Consider the following 16851-nt stretch of genomic DNA (forward strand, 5'->3'; position numbering starts at 1 on the left):
GTTTAGTCCTATACATTGATTTGGAAGAGGTCACAAATTTAATCTTTCCTCTTTCCACTCTTCAAAGCTTTTAACTCTTTCAGGTAGCATTTTTATTTCATATAGTCTTCAAGTTACTTTTTTTAAGGATTATTCTTAGACCTAGACATTTTATGTATTTGTGGATATTATATTTTTTAATGTTTCTCTGTTTATTGATTATACATAGGAAAGATTGGCTTGTAGATATTTTTCCTATATCCAGCAACATTATTAAGCTTTCTTGTAAGTTATAATAGTTTTTCAGTTCTAGTTATAATTGTGTCACATAAATGAAGTGTTTTTAAGCAGATATAGTTTCTTTTCCTTTAGTTTTTCTATTGCATTGTCTGGAATAGTGGTTCTTAAGCAGAAAGATTTTGCCCCTCAGACATTTAGCAATGTCTGGAAACAGTTTTCATTGTCACAACTCTCTGGTAAGTTAAGGCCAAGGATGCTGCTAGACAGTTTACAATGTGTAGGAAAGAGTCATTTGGTTCAAATGTCAATACTGCTGAGATTGAGAAACCCTGCTCCAGAACCTCTAGTGATATACTAATTAGTGTTGAAGTTAAAGCAATCTTGCCTTATTCTTGATTTTAATGTGAATGTCTATCATTGATATAAAATTTGATGTAAGTTAATTAGAATTATAAAAGAAGGAATTTATTCAAGAATGCTTTGTGAACTAGTAATTCTCCAGTGGTGACAAGCTAATCATGGAAGGGCCTCTCAAAAAGAAGTTGTAGAAATGGTGTGAGAAGGTAGGTAAAGAAATCCATTATGTGGTTGATGATTGCCAGGGAACATTCCCTTCCTCACTGGAATTACTACAGTATAAAGTACTATGCAAAATTAGTTAATATCAGCTAGATTACATTGGACCTGCACACCTTTCAATTTTGCCATTAAAACGGTATCACTCAAAGTGAAGGTCTTCTTTAGGTTAGAAACTTCTCTGAACTCCATATTTTTATGTCTGAATAGGTCTATTCAGCCTCAACTCTTATTTTTCCTAATTAGCATTTTGAAGACATTTTTCAAATTCTTCTTTTCATCTAATATTGTTGAGAAAGCTGTTATTAATAGGTCAGTTTTCATTCCTTATAATATTTTATGGGGACCTTTTTTATTCTTTTATTTTTTTATTTTTAAATTTTTTTTAAATGTTTTTATTTCTAGGAGAGAGAGACAGCGTGAGCAGGGGAGAGTCAGAGAGAGGGAGTCACAGACCGAAACAGGCTCCAGGCTATGAGCTGGCAGTCAGCACAGAGCCCGACGCGGGGCTGGAACCCACGAACCGTGAGATCATGACCTAAGCGAAAGTCGGACGCTTAACCGACTAAGCCACCCAGGCGCCCCGACCTTTTTTATTCTTGAAGCAGTAAAATTTCACTACGATCAATCTTTTCCCTCACTTTCTCTTTCCTCCTGGAGCTCTAATTAGATCTTTTGTTGGAACTACATGATTTAACATCTTAAATACCATTTCTTTGTTTCTTTGGTGGAGAATTTCTTAGCTTACATTTAAATCATTTGTTTAATTAGCTCTGTTTGAATATTCAGTCCATTTGTTAACTTGATTTCTTTTTACCCTAAGATATCATTTAATTGGCTCTTTATGATCACTTATTGCTTCAAAAAAAATATTCCTTTTTTTGCCCAAGATTCTATCTTACTTTCAGTTACCTGTTTTCTTGTAATTGCTTTTATCATGTATTGGTTTTCCTCAAGTGTAATAATTGACACTATTTTACAAACTAACAGAATACATAATCTGAGTAGGTACTGTTCTACATATTTTACATATTACTTAATCCTCTTGTTAACTATAAACTAAATACTATTAACCCCACTCCATAGACAACTACAGGGAGTCAATGAGGTAAAAAGTTTATTCAAAGCATTGGAGCTAGTAAGTTTTGGGATGACAACATAATCCTATAGAGCAGTCTTTCTTCCCAGGTTGTATAGGAGTCACATGAGGCCCTTGGGTCTGTCTGACCCAAGTTTGCATGCTCATTATTTGCTCCTAAAGCAATTAGGCTGGTGGCTGCCAGCTGGCCAACAGTGGAGTGGGTAAGGACAGCCACATACTTGTCTTCAATGCCTTCCTTGCCTGTGTACCCTCCTATTCCCTATGCCTACCTTCAACTATGAAAGGACACTTGGGTTGCAGCTGCCTGTCCATTGTGCACTTTCAAGTGAGTCACCATTTCTAGGCCAAAAGCTCGTTTTCAAGTTTAGCTTTGCATTTAGGAGAAAACCCTACTATTTCGTAGACTTAAAATATGTATACAAGCTAGAGGGGAGGTGAGCTACAGAAATTACTATTTAGTTTCTATTATATCCACTTGGACTGGTTGAATTTATTGAATCCTGACTGTGCATCTGGGGGTTGATGGGACTATGAGGGAAGGCTTTAAGTGTAATGTACCCACTGTTCCAAGAAGCTTTCACCGAACTCACACTGATGGAAATAACCCTTCTTGTACTCCAATAGCAATTTCTTTAACACAGTTATAATGCAAGACCAATTTATTTCCATGTACAACAATGAAGATTGAGATACTAGATAAAAAGGAAAGCAGTCTTCTGTCAAATAGAGATCAAGATTCTTAAGTAGCTTTTTGAAACCTATTACAGTGGAAGACTTGCTTTGTTGCCTTAAGATGTTAAGCCTGTTTACCTGATGGTTCACCAAGGCTTTCAGGTGTGACTTCCTTCTCAGTCAGCCTATCTAATTCCTTTTGATAGCTACGTTGGTATTCCAGATAGTTTATGTTCCTTTTCTGTTTATCCGGGAACTTTTTCAGGAAGTTTAGGAGCTACAAAAATAAAACAGCAAAGGACTCATTGAAGACCTTTGTCTGCAATGGGAGATGATGTAAATCTTGCTACCCAACTTCTACTGCATGGACCAGCAGTTCTGGGAGCTTGTCAGAAGTGCAGAATCTCACCCAGACCTAAGAAATCAGATTTTAAGAAGATACTAGGCTATTCATATGCATGTTGAAATCCCAAGAGGTTTAAAACATTCAGGACCTCCAGATGATTACAAATATCCACTTTCAATGAATTTAAGTGTTAGGGCATCTCCTCAAAAGCATAGTTAATTTAAGTAAGGAGCTCCTACTGCAGTGGTATTCTACCCTGTCTATTTGGATCATATGGAGGTTCTGAGTAGGCATCCCATACCCCAATCCTGAAGATTTAAGTGGTATAGCATAAGACCCAGTCATCTGTAGATCTTCAGAACTTGTGAGTCCAATATCTTCTAAGGTTGATAACTTTTATATTAGAACAGTTTTTTTCCATGGACTTTGAGAAGCAAGGGAGTTGGTAACAAAGTTACTGCTACAAGGTTGAGTGTTCACCATTAACCAAGAAGACTTCAGAAAAGTCTATAGGGTAAGAGGTCTAAGAGGTCACTATTAATATTCAGTTTTGCAGGGACACTCAAGGATAGTTCTCAAAGTATAGCCCCTGGTCAGCAACATCACCTGGAAACTTGTTAGAAATGCAAATTCTTGGATACCACATAAAACCAATTGAAATAGAAATTCTGGGGGTAAAACCCAGCAGTTTATTTCAGTAAGTCCTCCAGGTGATTCTGTTATCTATTAAAATGTAAGCACATTTGGTCTAAGATTTACATGCCAGCAACATTATCCAGAGTGTACCATTCCTAGCAAGTCTTCTCTATCTTGTGTTGAGTTGCACTCCTTCTTGCCAGTACACCTACTCTTCCCACACCAACGTACTCCCAGAAATAAGTCATATACATCCTTGGGGGAAAACCAGCATGTATTGGATGATTTTTTTTAACCCATTTCTTAGAAGTAAGTTATAATTAGAAGTTAAAGACGTCCTTGCTTTCAGAGTTAACTACTTACATCAATTTCACTATTCTGAGAAGCCAAGCTCATCAGGTCTTGCAGGAGTTTGCTTAATGTGTTTTCCAACTGCAAAGCAGACTCTATAGCTTGAATGCCAGTTCCCCAGTTTTCTATGTCAGGCCTCTGTGAAGAACAAGAAAGTCATTTTTCTACCTCAGAACCTTTGTTAAACTCTACACCTTGGGTTCCTTTATGATTAGGTTTACATAGGCTAATAGTTTCCAAACTTTGTGCCACAATGGAATCAGCAGAACGTCTTAATTATTCATGCAGAAGTTCTGGATTAATTGGCATGGAAGGTAACATGGTATCAAGATATTTAAAGGCTCCCCATGTAATTTTAATATATTACAAATCTTGATTACTACTAGTACAGTTACATGCACTTTAGAATTCCATGATGGTGGTTCAGTTCTGTTACTACTAGACATTTCGTTCTCTTTATGAAGCTGGAGTTAAAAGAACCTGTCAATTAGTAGGAATATTTCTGCATTTAATACCCCCAGTTGAGATTTAGATGGTCTGTTGGAGTGTATATCCCAGTGAAAAAAGAATGTTTTACTACATTGAGGACAGCCATATTAGATACCCAAATGTGCATCTGAATTAGACTAAAAATCTAATGTAAGATGTTAACACATTTAGGAAGAAGTCGTTAGAGGAGTGCTTCTCAAATTATGCAGAGCATTAGAATCACCTGGAAAGCTTGTTAAGTTACCACTCCTTGGGCCCTACCCCTAGAGAATCTGAATCAGTTTGTCGTGTTGGGTTCATAAATTTGCAGTTTTATTAAGTTCCCAGGTGATGCTGCTGCTGCTGGTCTATTAAAACAAACAACAAGGAGCTCCTGGCTGGCTCAGTGGGAAGAACATCTGACTTTTAGTCCCAGGGTCAGGAGTTTGAGCCCCACGTTAGGTGTAAAGATTATATAAGTTAAAAATATATACATAAAGAAAAACCAAACAAGCATTTGGTGACTAAGATTTACTTATAATATGAAGAGATTAAAACACATGCTTGCCCTCAAAGTCTGTTGCTATAATCCCATGTGAGAACATGAGTAACCTTACAAGTTAGGTAGCAACTAATCATTTGGCTCTCTGGGCCCATGGAGATCGTCATAACAAAGTAACAAATTTACATAGTCACCTTAATCACCGGAAGGCAGATTTTACTGTGATGCTCTCTTAGAAATGTTATGAACTGCTTTGCATGTTCTTTCTTCACTTCAATTTGGTCTTCAAAGAAGGTGAGATAAAGAGGAGCTTCCGTCTCTTCATCGTAGTAATAGGACTGGAACAGGAATGAGAATGGGATCAGAATGGAGGTGAGAAACTGAATTTGAAGACTGAAAATCTTATACAAGCTAACTTCATTATTTCTGTGGTTGCCCAAAAGGGGCCTTCTTTATTCTTTCCCTAGTTCGTTCTTTGATTTTCAGAAGGCCTAGGCTGTCTTTCTGAACCCAGGCTACCTCAATGAGAAGTCCCCCAGATTCTAATATGTGGGTGTCTAATCTTTGGCCATTATGGACATTTTAAGGGTCAGATTTGTGAATCTGACATGCTGGCACTTATATCCAGTAAACATGTAGACATGCTGGCAGAAGGCCAATATAAATTGACATTTTAAATGTCAATCTATTTCATCAATCCTAATACATCTAAAAGATTATATGGGTGAAAAATTATTTAGTCTTCCCACATACATAATGCTCATATAGCATTGGGCAACCACAAGAAAGAACTGTGATTCTCCCTATCATCTCCCATAGCTTGCACTTGAAGCTCCAAATCATTGGGCCACAGTGCAGCAAAACCCTAGCCACCAAGTTACTGTCTCATCTAGTATCAAACTACAAAAATGGCCATAGCTACCATTACTAGAGATACAGAGGATATGTCATCACCCAAATCAGAGCTGAAACCTCCCTTACAGCACCTCAAGAACTCATACTAACCATACTTAAGTAAGCGTCACTGACATTCAACTCATAAGATGCTATATAATTAACAGCAACCCTACAGGCCTCAGAGAGGACTCTTGGAGGCTGGGATCCCATCTTAGCTTTAGAGAACACCAGGCATAAAAAGCGTTACCGATTAACGTAGAAGACTTCTTAAATACTAACAGGCATATAGCCAGCCCACTTCCATCCAGCTGAAAATCAGATGAAATTCCATCCAGCTGAGATTAACAGCTACTAATCTACCAATGAGGATGTTGTTTCTGCATGAAAAAACCAATCTGACCTAAGAAAAATGGGAGGAGGACCCTAATCCTCCTAACTCTCCTAGCAGTGTTCAGTTTTCTCCCTCATTTTCACTCTGAATATGAGAAAGTTAATACATTTCCTGAATAGGGAAACATTAACAGAGTAGCTGCATTACATTTCATGTTCTTCTTTTTTCAAAAACTCTTTGTAGCATATCATGCTAGGTCCTGTGGGGAATCAAGGAAGACTGACTAAAATGCATTCTTTTCCTAATAGGTGACATATCTCCCACCTCATAAGTTCTCAACACACAAATTGATCTTAAGGTAGGATATGATGGGAGTTCTAAAGTGTCAAAAGCACATTTAGCTGAGAGGATTGGGACAGATTTTATTCATAAATTGGCCTTGGAGGGTGGGTGAAATGTAGAGAAATGGAAATGGAAGCAGGGCATTCCACCTGGAGAACAGGAACACAGAGGCTGTAGGGACAAGATATATGGTGGGTTCTCCAAACTGCAGAAGACTGCTTCATTTAGCAACCTTTTGGCTCCTTCCTCAAACTGTCCCAAAAGTCCCTATCTGTCTCATCATATACCTTCTTTATTTGCCTCCTTTCAGGGCAGAGACTGTTTTACTTATTTTGGTATTCCCATAGCCCATAATGGAGTATTTTGTAAATAATAGGTATTAAGTCAACATTTATTAAATAAAAATATATTTTATATGCACAGCCCTGTAAAATTTCCCATAGTCTGGTGGATTCTTAGTTTGAGCCTAAGCTATGTTTAGTTGAATTGAAATAGAGGAGACAAATCATCAAAAGTCTATGAGGCAGTAAGGAGCGAGAGCAGCTCCCAAGGGAGAGCTTTTCCTAAGAGAAGTACCCAAGCATTCCAAGTTTGGCCCAGTCACAAAGATAAGGTCATCAAAGGGAAGGAATCATTATAAAAGGTCCTAACATTGTCACTTTTGTTCCCTGACCCAACATTGCCTTTGTCCCCACTTGAATTCATGCCTTAATCCCAGGGAAGTACTTTTAGGTGCTTCTCAAACTGTTGTTTGAATATGAATCACCTGGGGTTCTTGTTAAAATGCACATTCAGATTTAGGAAACTGAGATTCTGCATTTCTTTTCTTCCTTCCTCCCTCTCTCCCTCCCTTCTTTCCTTCCTTCCTTCCTTCCTCTTTTCATTTTTTCTTTCTTTCTTTCTTTCTTTCTTTCTTTCTTTCTTTCTTTCTTTCTTTCTTTCCTTCTCTCTCTCTCTCTTTCTCTTTCTCACTCTCTCTCTCTTTCAGAGAGAGTGTATGCAAGGAGGGGAGAGGGGCAGAGGGAGAGAAAATCTTAGGAGCCTGACACAGAGCTCAATCCCATGACTCTGGGATCATGACCCTAGCAGAAAACAAGAGTTGAATGCTCAAACGTTTGAGCCACCCAGCCACCCTGAGATTCTGCATTTCTAAAAAGTCTGCCAAATGCTACTGGTCTATGAACCATATTTTGAGTAGCAAAGGTGCCAAGACATGGAATACATATAGCACTGCCGAGGAGCCCTCTACTAGGAGAGGAGAAGCGGGCCTTCCACACGGCTTCTCCACAAACCCACAGGGCTCAGCCCTGCCAGAGAGTCAAGAGCTTCCATGGCAGCAGCCTGGGAAGGCAGCAGGGCCAGGGCACTCAGCAACAAGAGGAAAATGATAGTTAACCAGATGATTAACTGGTTGTGCTCACGGTATGTGTAAAACATTACCTGAACTCCCAAAAGAATTTAGGGAAACTTGTCAGGAGATTAGAGTCCTGTGTGAACAGATGGGGAAAAGTGACAATAAAATCTGGACTATTACTTTAATATGAACCCATCTACGAACAGCAAATTTGGAAGATAAAGTTCTTACTTACAGGGAGATATTATGAGTGTTAGATAATTTCCAGATTATATATAAGATCTTCTCATGTAAACATTCCATAATTCTACCATTCCAAAACACAGAACTAAATATGTATGAAGAAAATGTTCCTGTTCTTGTGGGTTAAATATTATTAAGAAACATTACTATGTAATCACTTAAAAACAATATATAGAAAAAAAGAGAGGAAAGAAACACATCATCAATATATCAGTAACAGTTGTGTGAGTATGGGAACCTTACAGGTGATTTTTTCTTTTTTCTATTTTTCATATTTTTTCAAGCTTTATAATCTATATATGTATTTTTCATTTTGAAAAAGAACCTAAGAAAACCTTTCTAGAGAATTAACATAATGCTTTTCTCTAATGGAAGCTCCACACACATATTTATGAACATAGTATTTGTTTTCTAATTATAAGTGTAGTGTATGATCACTATAAAGTATCCCAAAATTACAATATACAACGTAGAAGTGAAAGGCCAATGGTAACACTGCAGTTCCTATATATATATTTAAATCTAATTTCACCCATAATGCCACTATTACATTTTGATAACCTAATGAATTGACTTTTGAATTATGGAAAATTATTAGACTAGTCTATGCACCCTTTCCCCTGGAATGTGCTAGAAATACAAAGACTTTTTAAAAAAAAATTATATAATTCCTCTTAAAGTTTTTTGGGTTTTTTAAAATATTTATTTTTGATAGAGACAGAGCATGAGGTGGGGGGGAAGGGCAGAGACAGAGGGAAACACAGATCTGAGCTTCAGGTTCTGAGTTGTCAGCACAGAGCCGGACTTGGGGCTTGAACTCATGAACTGTGAGATCATGACCTGAGCTGAAGTCAAGAGCCAGATGCTTAACCAACTGAGTCACCTGGGCATCCCTTCTTAAAGTTTTTTTAAACCTAATCCACACTTTTTGTCCTGTTAGTTCACCTTATCATCTTCCTGATGATTAAGGAAGCAAGGGGCTCTCTTCTGGACTTGATTCCAAGCAAGAAATTTTTATCTTTAAAAGTAAAATATCTTTAGTGGAGCATTTACTATTCTCTTTATAATGTTCTTTGTGCACATGTTGTCCCTATTTGTTTTTGTAAGCCTCATGAGGAGAGAGCCTACATTTCAATCACCTTTGTATCTCCCAGAGCCTGTAATACAGGCTCAGTGAATTATAGTGACTGAACAATTTGAAAGTAAAAAGGAACCTAAAAGTTTAAAGTTGTTGCCTATCAAGAAAGGAACAATGGGCAGAGCAAAATGAATACTTTGCACTTTGGGAAAGCAGATTTCAAAAGTTCCCAAAAATCATGTGGGAGGGAGATAGCAGGGAATTCTGCCATAAATCTTTGAAAGAAAAGACAATATTTAAACAATCCCAGGCACTGAGTGGGTTTTTAAAAAGGGTTTATGGGTGAAAGAGTAAATGAGTGAGGTAATTTATTAAAATAGCTCAATAGTAAGCCTTGATGCTAAGATTCACGCATGAGTCTGGTGAGAAAGAAAGGGATGGCATTTACAGAAATCCTCGTACCTGCACACATCCTGCAGCCTCTACTTCCAGACTTAACATGGCTGTCATATCCTCCAAAATGTGTTTTCTAACTTTGACAGTCTATGTTTAGCATCCCCCCTTCATGCACCTTGGTTATAGTAATTCTTTTCACACCTTTGTAACTGCTTGCTGACCTGTATGTCTTCTCTACTAGTTAGTGTATGAGCTCCTTCAAAGTAGTTGCTCGTGTCATGACTTGGTATTGCCATCATCTAGCAAAGACTAGGACATAGCAGATTGTTGATAGATATCCATTCACTATGAAACAGTAAGTAAATGGGTCAAATGTTTAAAGGGGAAACACAAAAAGATGGAAGACACATATATGAGGGGAATGAAAATGTAAGAGAAGTATCAGGAAATATAAACATTCATGTGTGTTAGGGCTTAGGAATATATATATTTTTAAAGCTAACACCAACAAATCTCAAATATTAATAGAGAAATACAAGTGGCACTGTAGGGACGTAAGAAGTAGAAGGAAAGTCTAAGTAGTGTAGGAGGGAATAAAAGAGCACCTAGATAATTTCAATCAGGGCACATGTCCAATTCTAGGTGACCTTTACTCTTTGGGTGAAATAATGATTTCTGGAACTGACTTAAGAAAACCACTATTGGTAGTATTTAAAGAATAATGGAGAGAAATGCCAAAATACAACTAAAGGCTTTTATATCTTGGTGGAAAGATGCAAGAATTTGCAGTAGATGATGATATGATTACCCCCATCAGCATCTAAAAATGAAAGACAGCTGTTTATTGGGTTGGGAACCACTTAGCATAAGGCTCTGGTGACATATTACAAGGCATTATACTCCATCTTCTTTTCCTTTTATTTTTCTTAAGTCAACATTTTGGATGAATAGAGTTTGACACTTTAATCAATTAGCATGCATAATGACAGATTAAAGGCCAACAGAAGTCAACAGGTAAAATCAAATTGGCTGAAGTTAATATGATAAAATATAACTAAAGATGAATGTAAAATCCTGTATTTCAGTTCAGTAATTTAATAATTCATAATCAGGAAGAGGGAGAGCTTATTGTAAGATTTGGATTTTTAATTAGTTGAGTCCTCACCATGACCAGAGTTGGCAGAAAAACAAATGCAGTTCACTTTGACCCCTCAGACAGATAAAGGCTTATTTTATTAGCTAATAATGAAGCTATAGAATTGCTGAGGCCACTGTGTACAGACAAAAGAGGAGGGCTTCAGTTCTTGTCTCAGTCTTGATCTCTTGGCCTGGAATTGTTCCTTGTAGCACTTAGGTGCTTCCTGTGAGCCTCAGCCTGGTCAGCCTTCAGCTTGTGGATGTGTTCCTTAAGCAGGTTTTTGGGGCACCTGGGTGGCTTAGTAGGTTAAGCATCTGAGTCTTCATTTTGCCTCGGGTCATGATCTCATAGTTCATGGGTTCAAGCCCTGCATCAGGTTCTGCACTGACAGCATGGAACCTGCTTGGGATTTTGTCGCCTTCTCTCTCTGCCCCTCCCCTGCTCGCTCTCTATCTCTCTTTCCAAATAAATAAATAAACATTTTATAAAAGAGAAGAATCAGCTTGTTTTTAAACACACTCCCCTTCTCCATCAGGTATAGGCTGTGATATGTGCAGTGGTCAGTCTTCTGATATTCAGTGAATCTTCTGAGCGGCCAGCTCTGAATACTTATCCAATTGCATTCTCAGGCATTTGACAGTTCCCTTTGCATACCTGTGCCCAATATAGTTGCCTTCAAAGCAAGGCAGGTGTTTCTATAGCACCGATCATGGGAATGGGCAGTCACAGGCTCTGAGTGATCAGTCCAACTTGATTAGCTTCCACATCCACTATAGGAGTTGGCATTGGCAATTTCATTTGTCCCACTGGGCTCTAACAAGAACTTCTTTTTGCCACAGTGAAGCATACTAGAGATGAGCCTTTTCTGAATCCTCATGGTTGCTGTTCAGTTTTCAATACGCAATTCTAGTAAACAAATCACAGAAGATGACCAGTCCTGCTCTCACTATGTAATGACTTAGTGATTAATGTAATGGTTGCAGTGTCTACCCACCCAACACACACTTACCTAGCACCTCCCAGAAGTGGCTAGTTGGTCAGTGCTGCATAGTAATAAAGATAATCAAGGACTTGAGCATTTTGCCTAACATTTTATCATATTTGTGTTTAATTCTGGTGCCACAGTTTTGAGATATTGATGAACTATAGCATAACTAGATGTAAGAGAGTTTATTTCAATATTTGCTTTATACAATAGTAGGATTTATAAATGTTTAAATGTTGATGAAATTGATGGATAAAAATTCTTGACAACAAACCTGCTAAGTGGGTGTTTTATTCCTTCTTATGAAAGTGAAAAACAGAGAGATCAAGTAACCCACCTAGCTAACTAGTAGCAGATTCTGGGTTTGACCTCATCTCTGTTTGACTCCAAAAATCCAGCCTTTTTCTAATGTGCTATTCATCTCATTGTATTCAAACATATGCTTTCTTTTTCTAGTTTATTAATGTAAGAATATGAAAAGACTTACAAACCCAGAACTAGAAATAAATATATGGTCAATTAATTTACAACAAAGGAGCCATGAATATACAATGGGAAAAGGATAGTCTCTTCAACAAACTCTGTTGGGAAAACTGAACAGCTACATGAAAAAAAGTAAAGCTAGACCCCTATCTGACACCATACACAGTAATTAACTAAAAATGGATTAGAGACTTGAACATCAGATCTGAAACCATAAAACTCTTAAATGAAAACAGTCAGTAAGTTCCTTGACAATGGTCTTAATGATGAGTTTTTAATCTGACAGCAAAATTAATAGTAACAAAAGCAAAAAAAAAAAAGACAAACGGAACTACATTAACTAAAGAGCTCTTGCACAGCAAAGAAAACCATCAGCAAAATAAAAAGGCAAGTACCAAATGTAAGAAAATATTTGCAAATCATATATTTGATAAAGGGTTGATATCCAAAATATATAAAGAATGCATATAACTCAATAGCAAAATAAAAATTGATGAAAAAATGGGCAGAGAATCTGAATAGTTTTCTAAAGAAGAGATACAGATTGTCAACAGGTACATGAAAAGATACTCAGCATCACTAATTGTCAGGAAAATGCAATTCAAAACAACAATGAGATACCATTTCACACCTGTCAGAATGGCTATTATCAGAGAGATAAGAAATAAGAAATGTTGGCAAGGATGTGGAGAAAATGGAACTTGTGTGCACTGTTGGTGGGAATGTAAATTGGTGCAGCCACTGTGGAGAAGAGAATGGAGGTTCCTCAAAAACTTAAAAATAGAGCTCCCATATGATCCAGCAATTCCATTTTGGGGGCATTTATTTAAAGAAAGTGAAAACACTAATTTGAAAAGATACATGCACCCTTTATCTTCATTTCAGCACAATTTACAATAGCCAAGATATGGAAACAACCTAAGTGTCCACCAAGAGATGATTGAATAAAGAAATTGTGGTATATACATACATTGAAATACTATTGAGCCATTAAAAAAAGAAGAAAATTTTGCTGTTTGTGACAACATGGATGAACCTTGAGGGAGTGAATGCTAAGTGAAAAATGTCAGAGAAAGACAAATAGCATAGGATCTCTCTTATACATGGAACCTTAAAAAATAAATCAAACCCATAGATAAAGAGAACAGAGTGGTGGTTGCCGAAGGTAGGGGGTGGAGGATGGGAGAAATGGAAGAAGGGGTTAAAGGTAATAAACAAAAAAACAAACAAATAAAAACATTTATATGCTAGTTCCTTTACACTAGCATAGTCAAAATAGTTTTGCAGAGGAAAACAATCCGATTTCAAGACCTACTTTAAAGCTAACGTAATTAAAATGGTGTGAAGATGGACATACAGATCAAGAGAACAGAACAGAGAGTTTAGAAATAAGTCTATACAGCTATGGTCAGTTTATTTTCAACAAGGTACCCAAGGTAGTTGATTACGAATAAAAGTTTCTTACAAGTACACCTCAAGAAGTTAGAAAAGATTTCATATATGAAGTTCTGAGCATCATAACAAAGATGAAAACCATGTAAATGTATAGGACTACTAAATAATGATGGAATTGTCTAAAGAATCCACGAAGTTTTTGGTAGCATTGGTTTCTAAAGTACTTAGATATAATAAGAGTATAATTTCACACATTTTGATTAAATCAAATGTCGAGTACTCTACTGTGTGAATAATTGAAGTGATGACAGAAGAACCTGTATTTAAGAGAATTATTTTCTTTAATAGTTTACTAACATGACACTTCTGTTGCATATTTTTCATCATATTTATTTGTCCTCAAAATTGTGATCTCTCAGAAAAGAATTTAATGTCTTTTTTTTTTTTTTTACAAATAGTTTGCCAAGTTGGTTTNCCACAAGTGCCCTCCTCCATGCCTATCTCCCCCCCACACCCATGAGTCCTCAGTTTGTTCTCAGCATTCAAGAGTCTCTCATGGTTTGTCTCTCTCCCCCTCCCCCACTGTTTCCCCCCTTCTTCTCCCCCACAGTCCACTGTTAAGTTCCTCCTAATCCTCCTATACGTGCAAACATATTTGATTTGTCCCTCTCTGCCTGACTTATTTCACTCAGCATAACACCCTCAAGGTCCATCCATGTTGCTACACATGGCCAGATTTCATTCTTTCTCATTGCCATGTAGTATTCCATGGTATAGATAAACCACATCTTCTTGACCCACTCGTCCATTGATGGACACGTAGGCTCTTTCCATGTTTTGGCTATTGTTGAGAGTGCTGCTATGAACATTGGGGTACATGTGCTTCTATGCATCAGCACTCCTACATCCCTTGGGTAAATGCCTAGCAGTGCTATTGCTGGGTCATGAGGAAGTTCTACTTTTAATTTTTTGAGAAACCTCCACACTGTTCTCCAGAGGGGCTGTACCAGTTTACATTCCCACCAACAGTGTAGGAGGGTGCCCGTTTCTCCACATCCTCGCCAGCATCTAGAGTTCTCTGGTTTGCTCATTTTAGCTACTCTGACTGGCGTGAGGTGGTATCTCAGTGTGGTTTTGATTTGTATTTCCCTGATGAGGCGGGATGCTGAGCATCGTTTCATGTGTCTGTTGGCCATCTGGATGTCCTCTTTGGAGAAGTGTCTGTTCATATCTTCTGCCCATTTCTTCACTGGGTTGTTTGTTTTTCGGGTGTGGAGTTTGGTTTAATGTCTTTATTATATGAAATTGTACTGTAATCACTTTTCTTAAAATGAGAGCACACTATTGAATGAACTTTTCCACATAGGTTTCACATGCATGCACATGTACACACGCACACACACACTATCACCAACACCAACACCCCACCATCAAACAGCAATAATAAATTCTAAACAGTGATCTGTAGTCTGAACAATGCATTTCTCGATCAACATTCCTGAACTGCTAGGGCTCCTGGACTACGGAGGAAAATGCTCAGTATTTAGTGTCAAAGCTCCAGTTGTCTGTTTCTTAGAGGAACGTGTACTTGGTTTTGATGTCAGCTAACTATGACTTAGTGGCTATAGCACAACTGCTGAACCAACAGCCAACACCAACATGTCTTTCAGCTGAGAGAGGGTCATGAAGGATTAGGCTGGGATGTTGAGACAAGGGTTATGAAGGCAAGTTTCTATAATTCGTGAAGTTCATTGGTAAGGACTAACATGGTGACTAGCAATGGCAGGAACACAATCTTAAACCAAGTGGGGAAGAGAAGTGTTCTAACAGCATTCTTTATGTCTTTCATTTCTCTCATCTGCCTTTTCTCTAAGACATCAAGATTAATGGATGAAATTTTTAAATTAATTTTCATTTTCCTGTACTTTTATTATAATTCTCATAGGCTGGACCTGAATAGGGGATTTTAAATTAATGAGAAACATCATGAGTTGTATCATGCCATGGTTAATAATGCAGTCTTTACCAGAGACATTGTGAGTTTGAATCCTGTCTTTGCCACTTGAGTCAATTAAGAGACACTTTTGTAGACATTGGGAATGTGGCAGTAAACAAGAGACAAAAATCCTCACTCTCACAAACAATATTTAGTAGCTTTAGGACATGAACTACTCTGTATCTCAGCTTCCTCCTCAATGGGATCTATAAAGGAACCTACTTCTTGGGCATGTTTTAAGCCTTAGCTGAGTTAATATACACAAAATGCTTAGACCAGAGTTTAGCACGCAGAAAGCACTTAATAGATGTAATCTATTAACATTTAAGACCTTTTTAAGGGGGATATTGTTGTTAACTTGTACTTCATAAAGTGTCATACAAGCTCTTATATCCTGGTCCTCTTCTCAGGCTCTGCTTTCAGGAGAGCCCAAACATTGACACAACCCTTCACTGATGGTGTGTGGTTCCCCATATTTTCTCCTACTCTGTCGCATGCATTTCACTTTTTTTAAAATAGGGTCTTTTAATGAAAAGAAGTCTTTAATTTTAATGGACACCAATTTCTCAATCTTATATTAAATGTTTTTTTGTGTCCTAGTTATGAAATCCTTTACTACCCTAATATCATAAAGATGTTCTTCTATATTTTCCTCCAAAAATTTATTTATTTTTAGTTATAGCCCATCTGGAATTACTTTTATGCATGGTAAGAGGTAAAAGAAGTTTCTTATTTTTTACATAGGGATGCCCCTAGTTGACTGGTGTAGGCAGAGTGATGGCCTCGCAAAGACGTCTGTGTCCCAATCATGGAAATTTCCATGTCAAAGGGGATTTTGCAGATGTGAGTTTGAGATGGGGAGATTATCTTGGGTTTTATCAGTGGGCCCTATCTAATCAGATGAGTCCCTAAAACAAGAGAACCTTTCCAGGCTGTGGTCAGAAAGAGATGTAACTAGCGAAGAATTATCAGAGAAATGCAACATGGCTGGCTTTGAAGATGGAGGAAACGGGCCACGAATCAATGTGGAGCAATGAGTGGGAAACACAGGTGGCTTCCAGAAACAGGGCATGGAAAGGGAATGGATTTTCCTTTAGAATCTCCAGAGAATAACATAACCTTGTCAATATTTTGATTTATCTCATTGTGACCTGTGTTGGACATCTGACATAAAGAGCCATGAGAAAATAAATTTGTGTTGTTTTAAGATAAGTTATCTGTTATGATAGCTACAGGAGATTAATGCATTGACCCAGCACTATTTATTGAAAAGATCATCTTTTACCTACTTTTCCACAGCACTACTTTTGTCATAATTGTGTATCCATTTAAGCTTTATCT

At 37.5% G+C, this 16851-nt stretch overlaps 1 protein-coding gene across 1 annotated transcript; it reads right to left on the minus strand.

Moving 5' to 3' along the window:
• Nucleotides 1-2693: 2693 nt before the first annotated feature.
• LOC144240562 (ferritin, heavy subunit-like) lies at nucleotides 2694-5979 on the minus strand. The gene is made up of 4 exons (XM_077774929.1): nucleotides 5878-5979; nucleotides 5067-5210; nucleotides 3915-4040; nucleotides 2694-2846 (listed from the first exon to the last, which is right to left on the minus strand). Exons 1-4 carry the CDS (start codon nucleotides 5977-5979, stop codon nucleotides 2694-2696), a joined length of 525 nt encoding a protein of 174 aa, XP_077631055.1.
• Nucleotides 5980-16851: the final 10872 nt, after the last annotated feature.

The sequence above is a fragment of the Crocuta crocuta genome, unplaced genomic scaffold (assembly GCF_008692635.1).
Source record: "Crocuta crocuta isolate KB4526 unplaced genomic scaffold, BGI_CrCroc_1.0 scaffold6, whole genome shotgun sequence".
Lineage (NCBI taxonomy): Eukaryota > Metazoa > Chordata > Mammalia > Carnivora > Hyaenidae > Crocuta > Crocuta crocuta.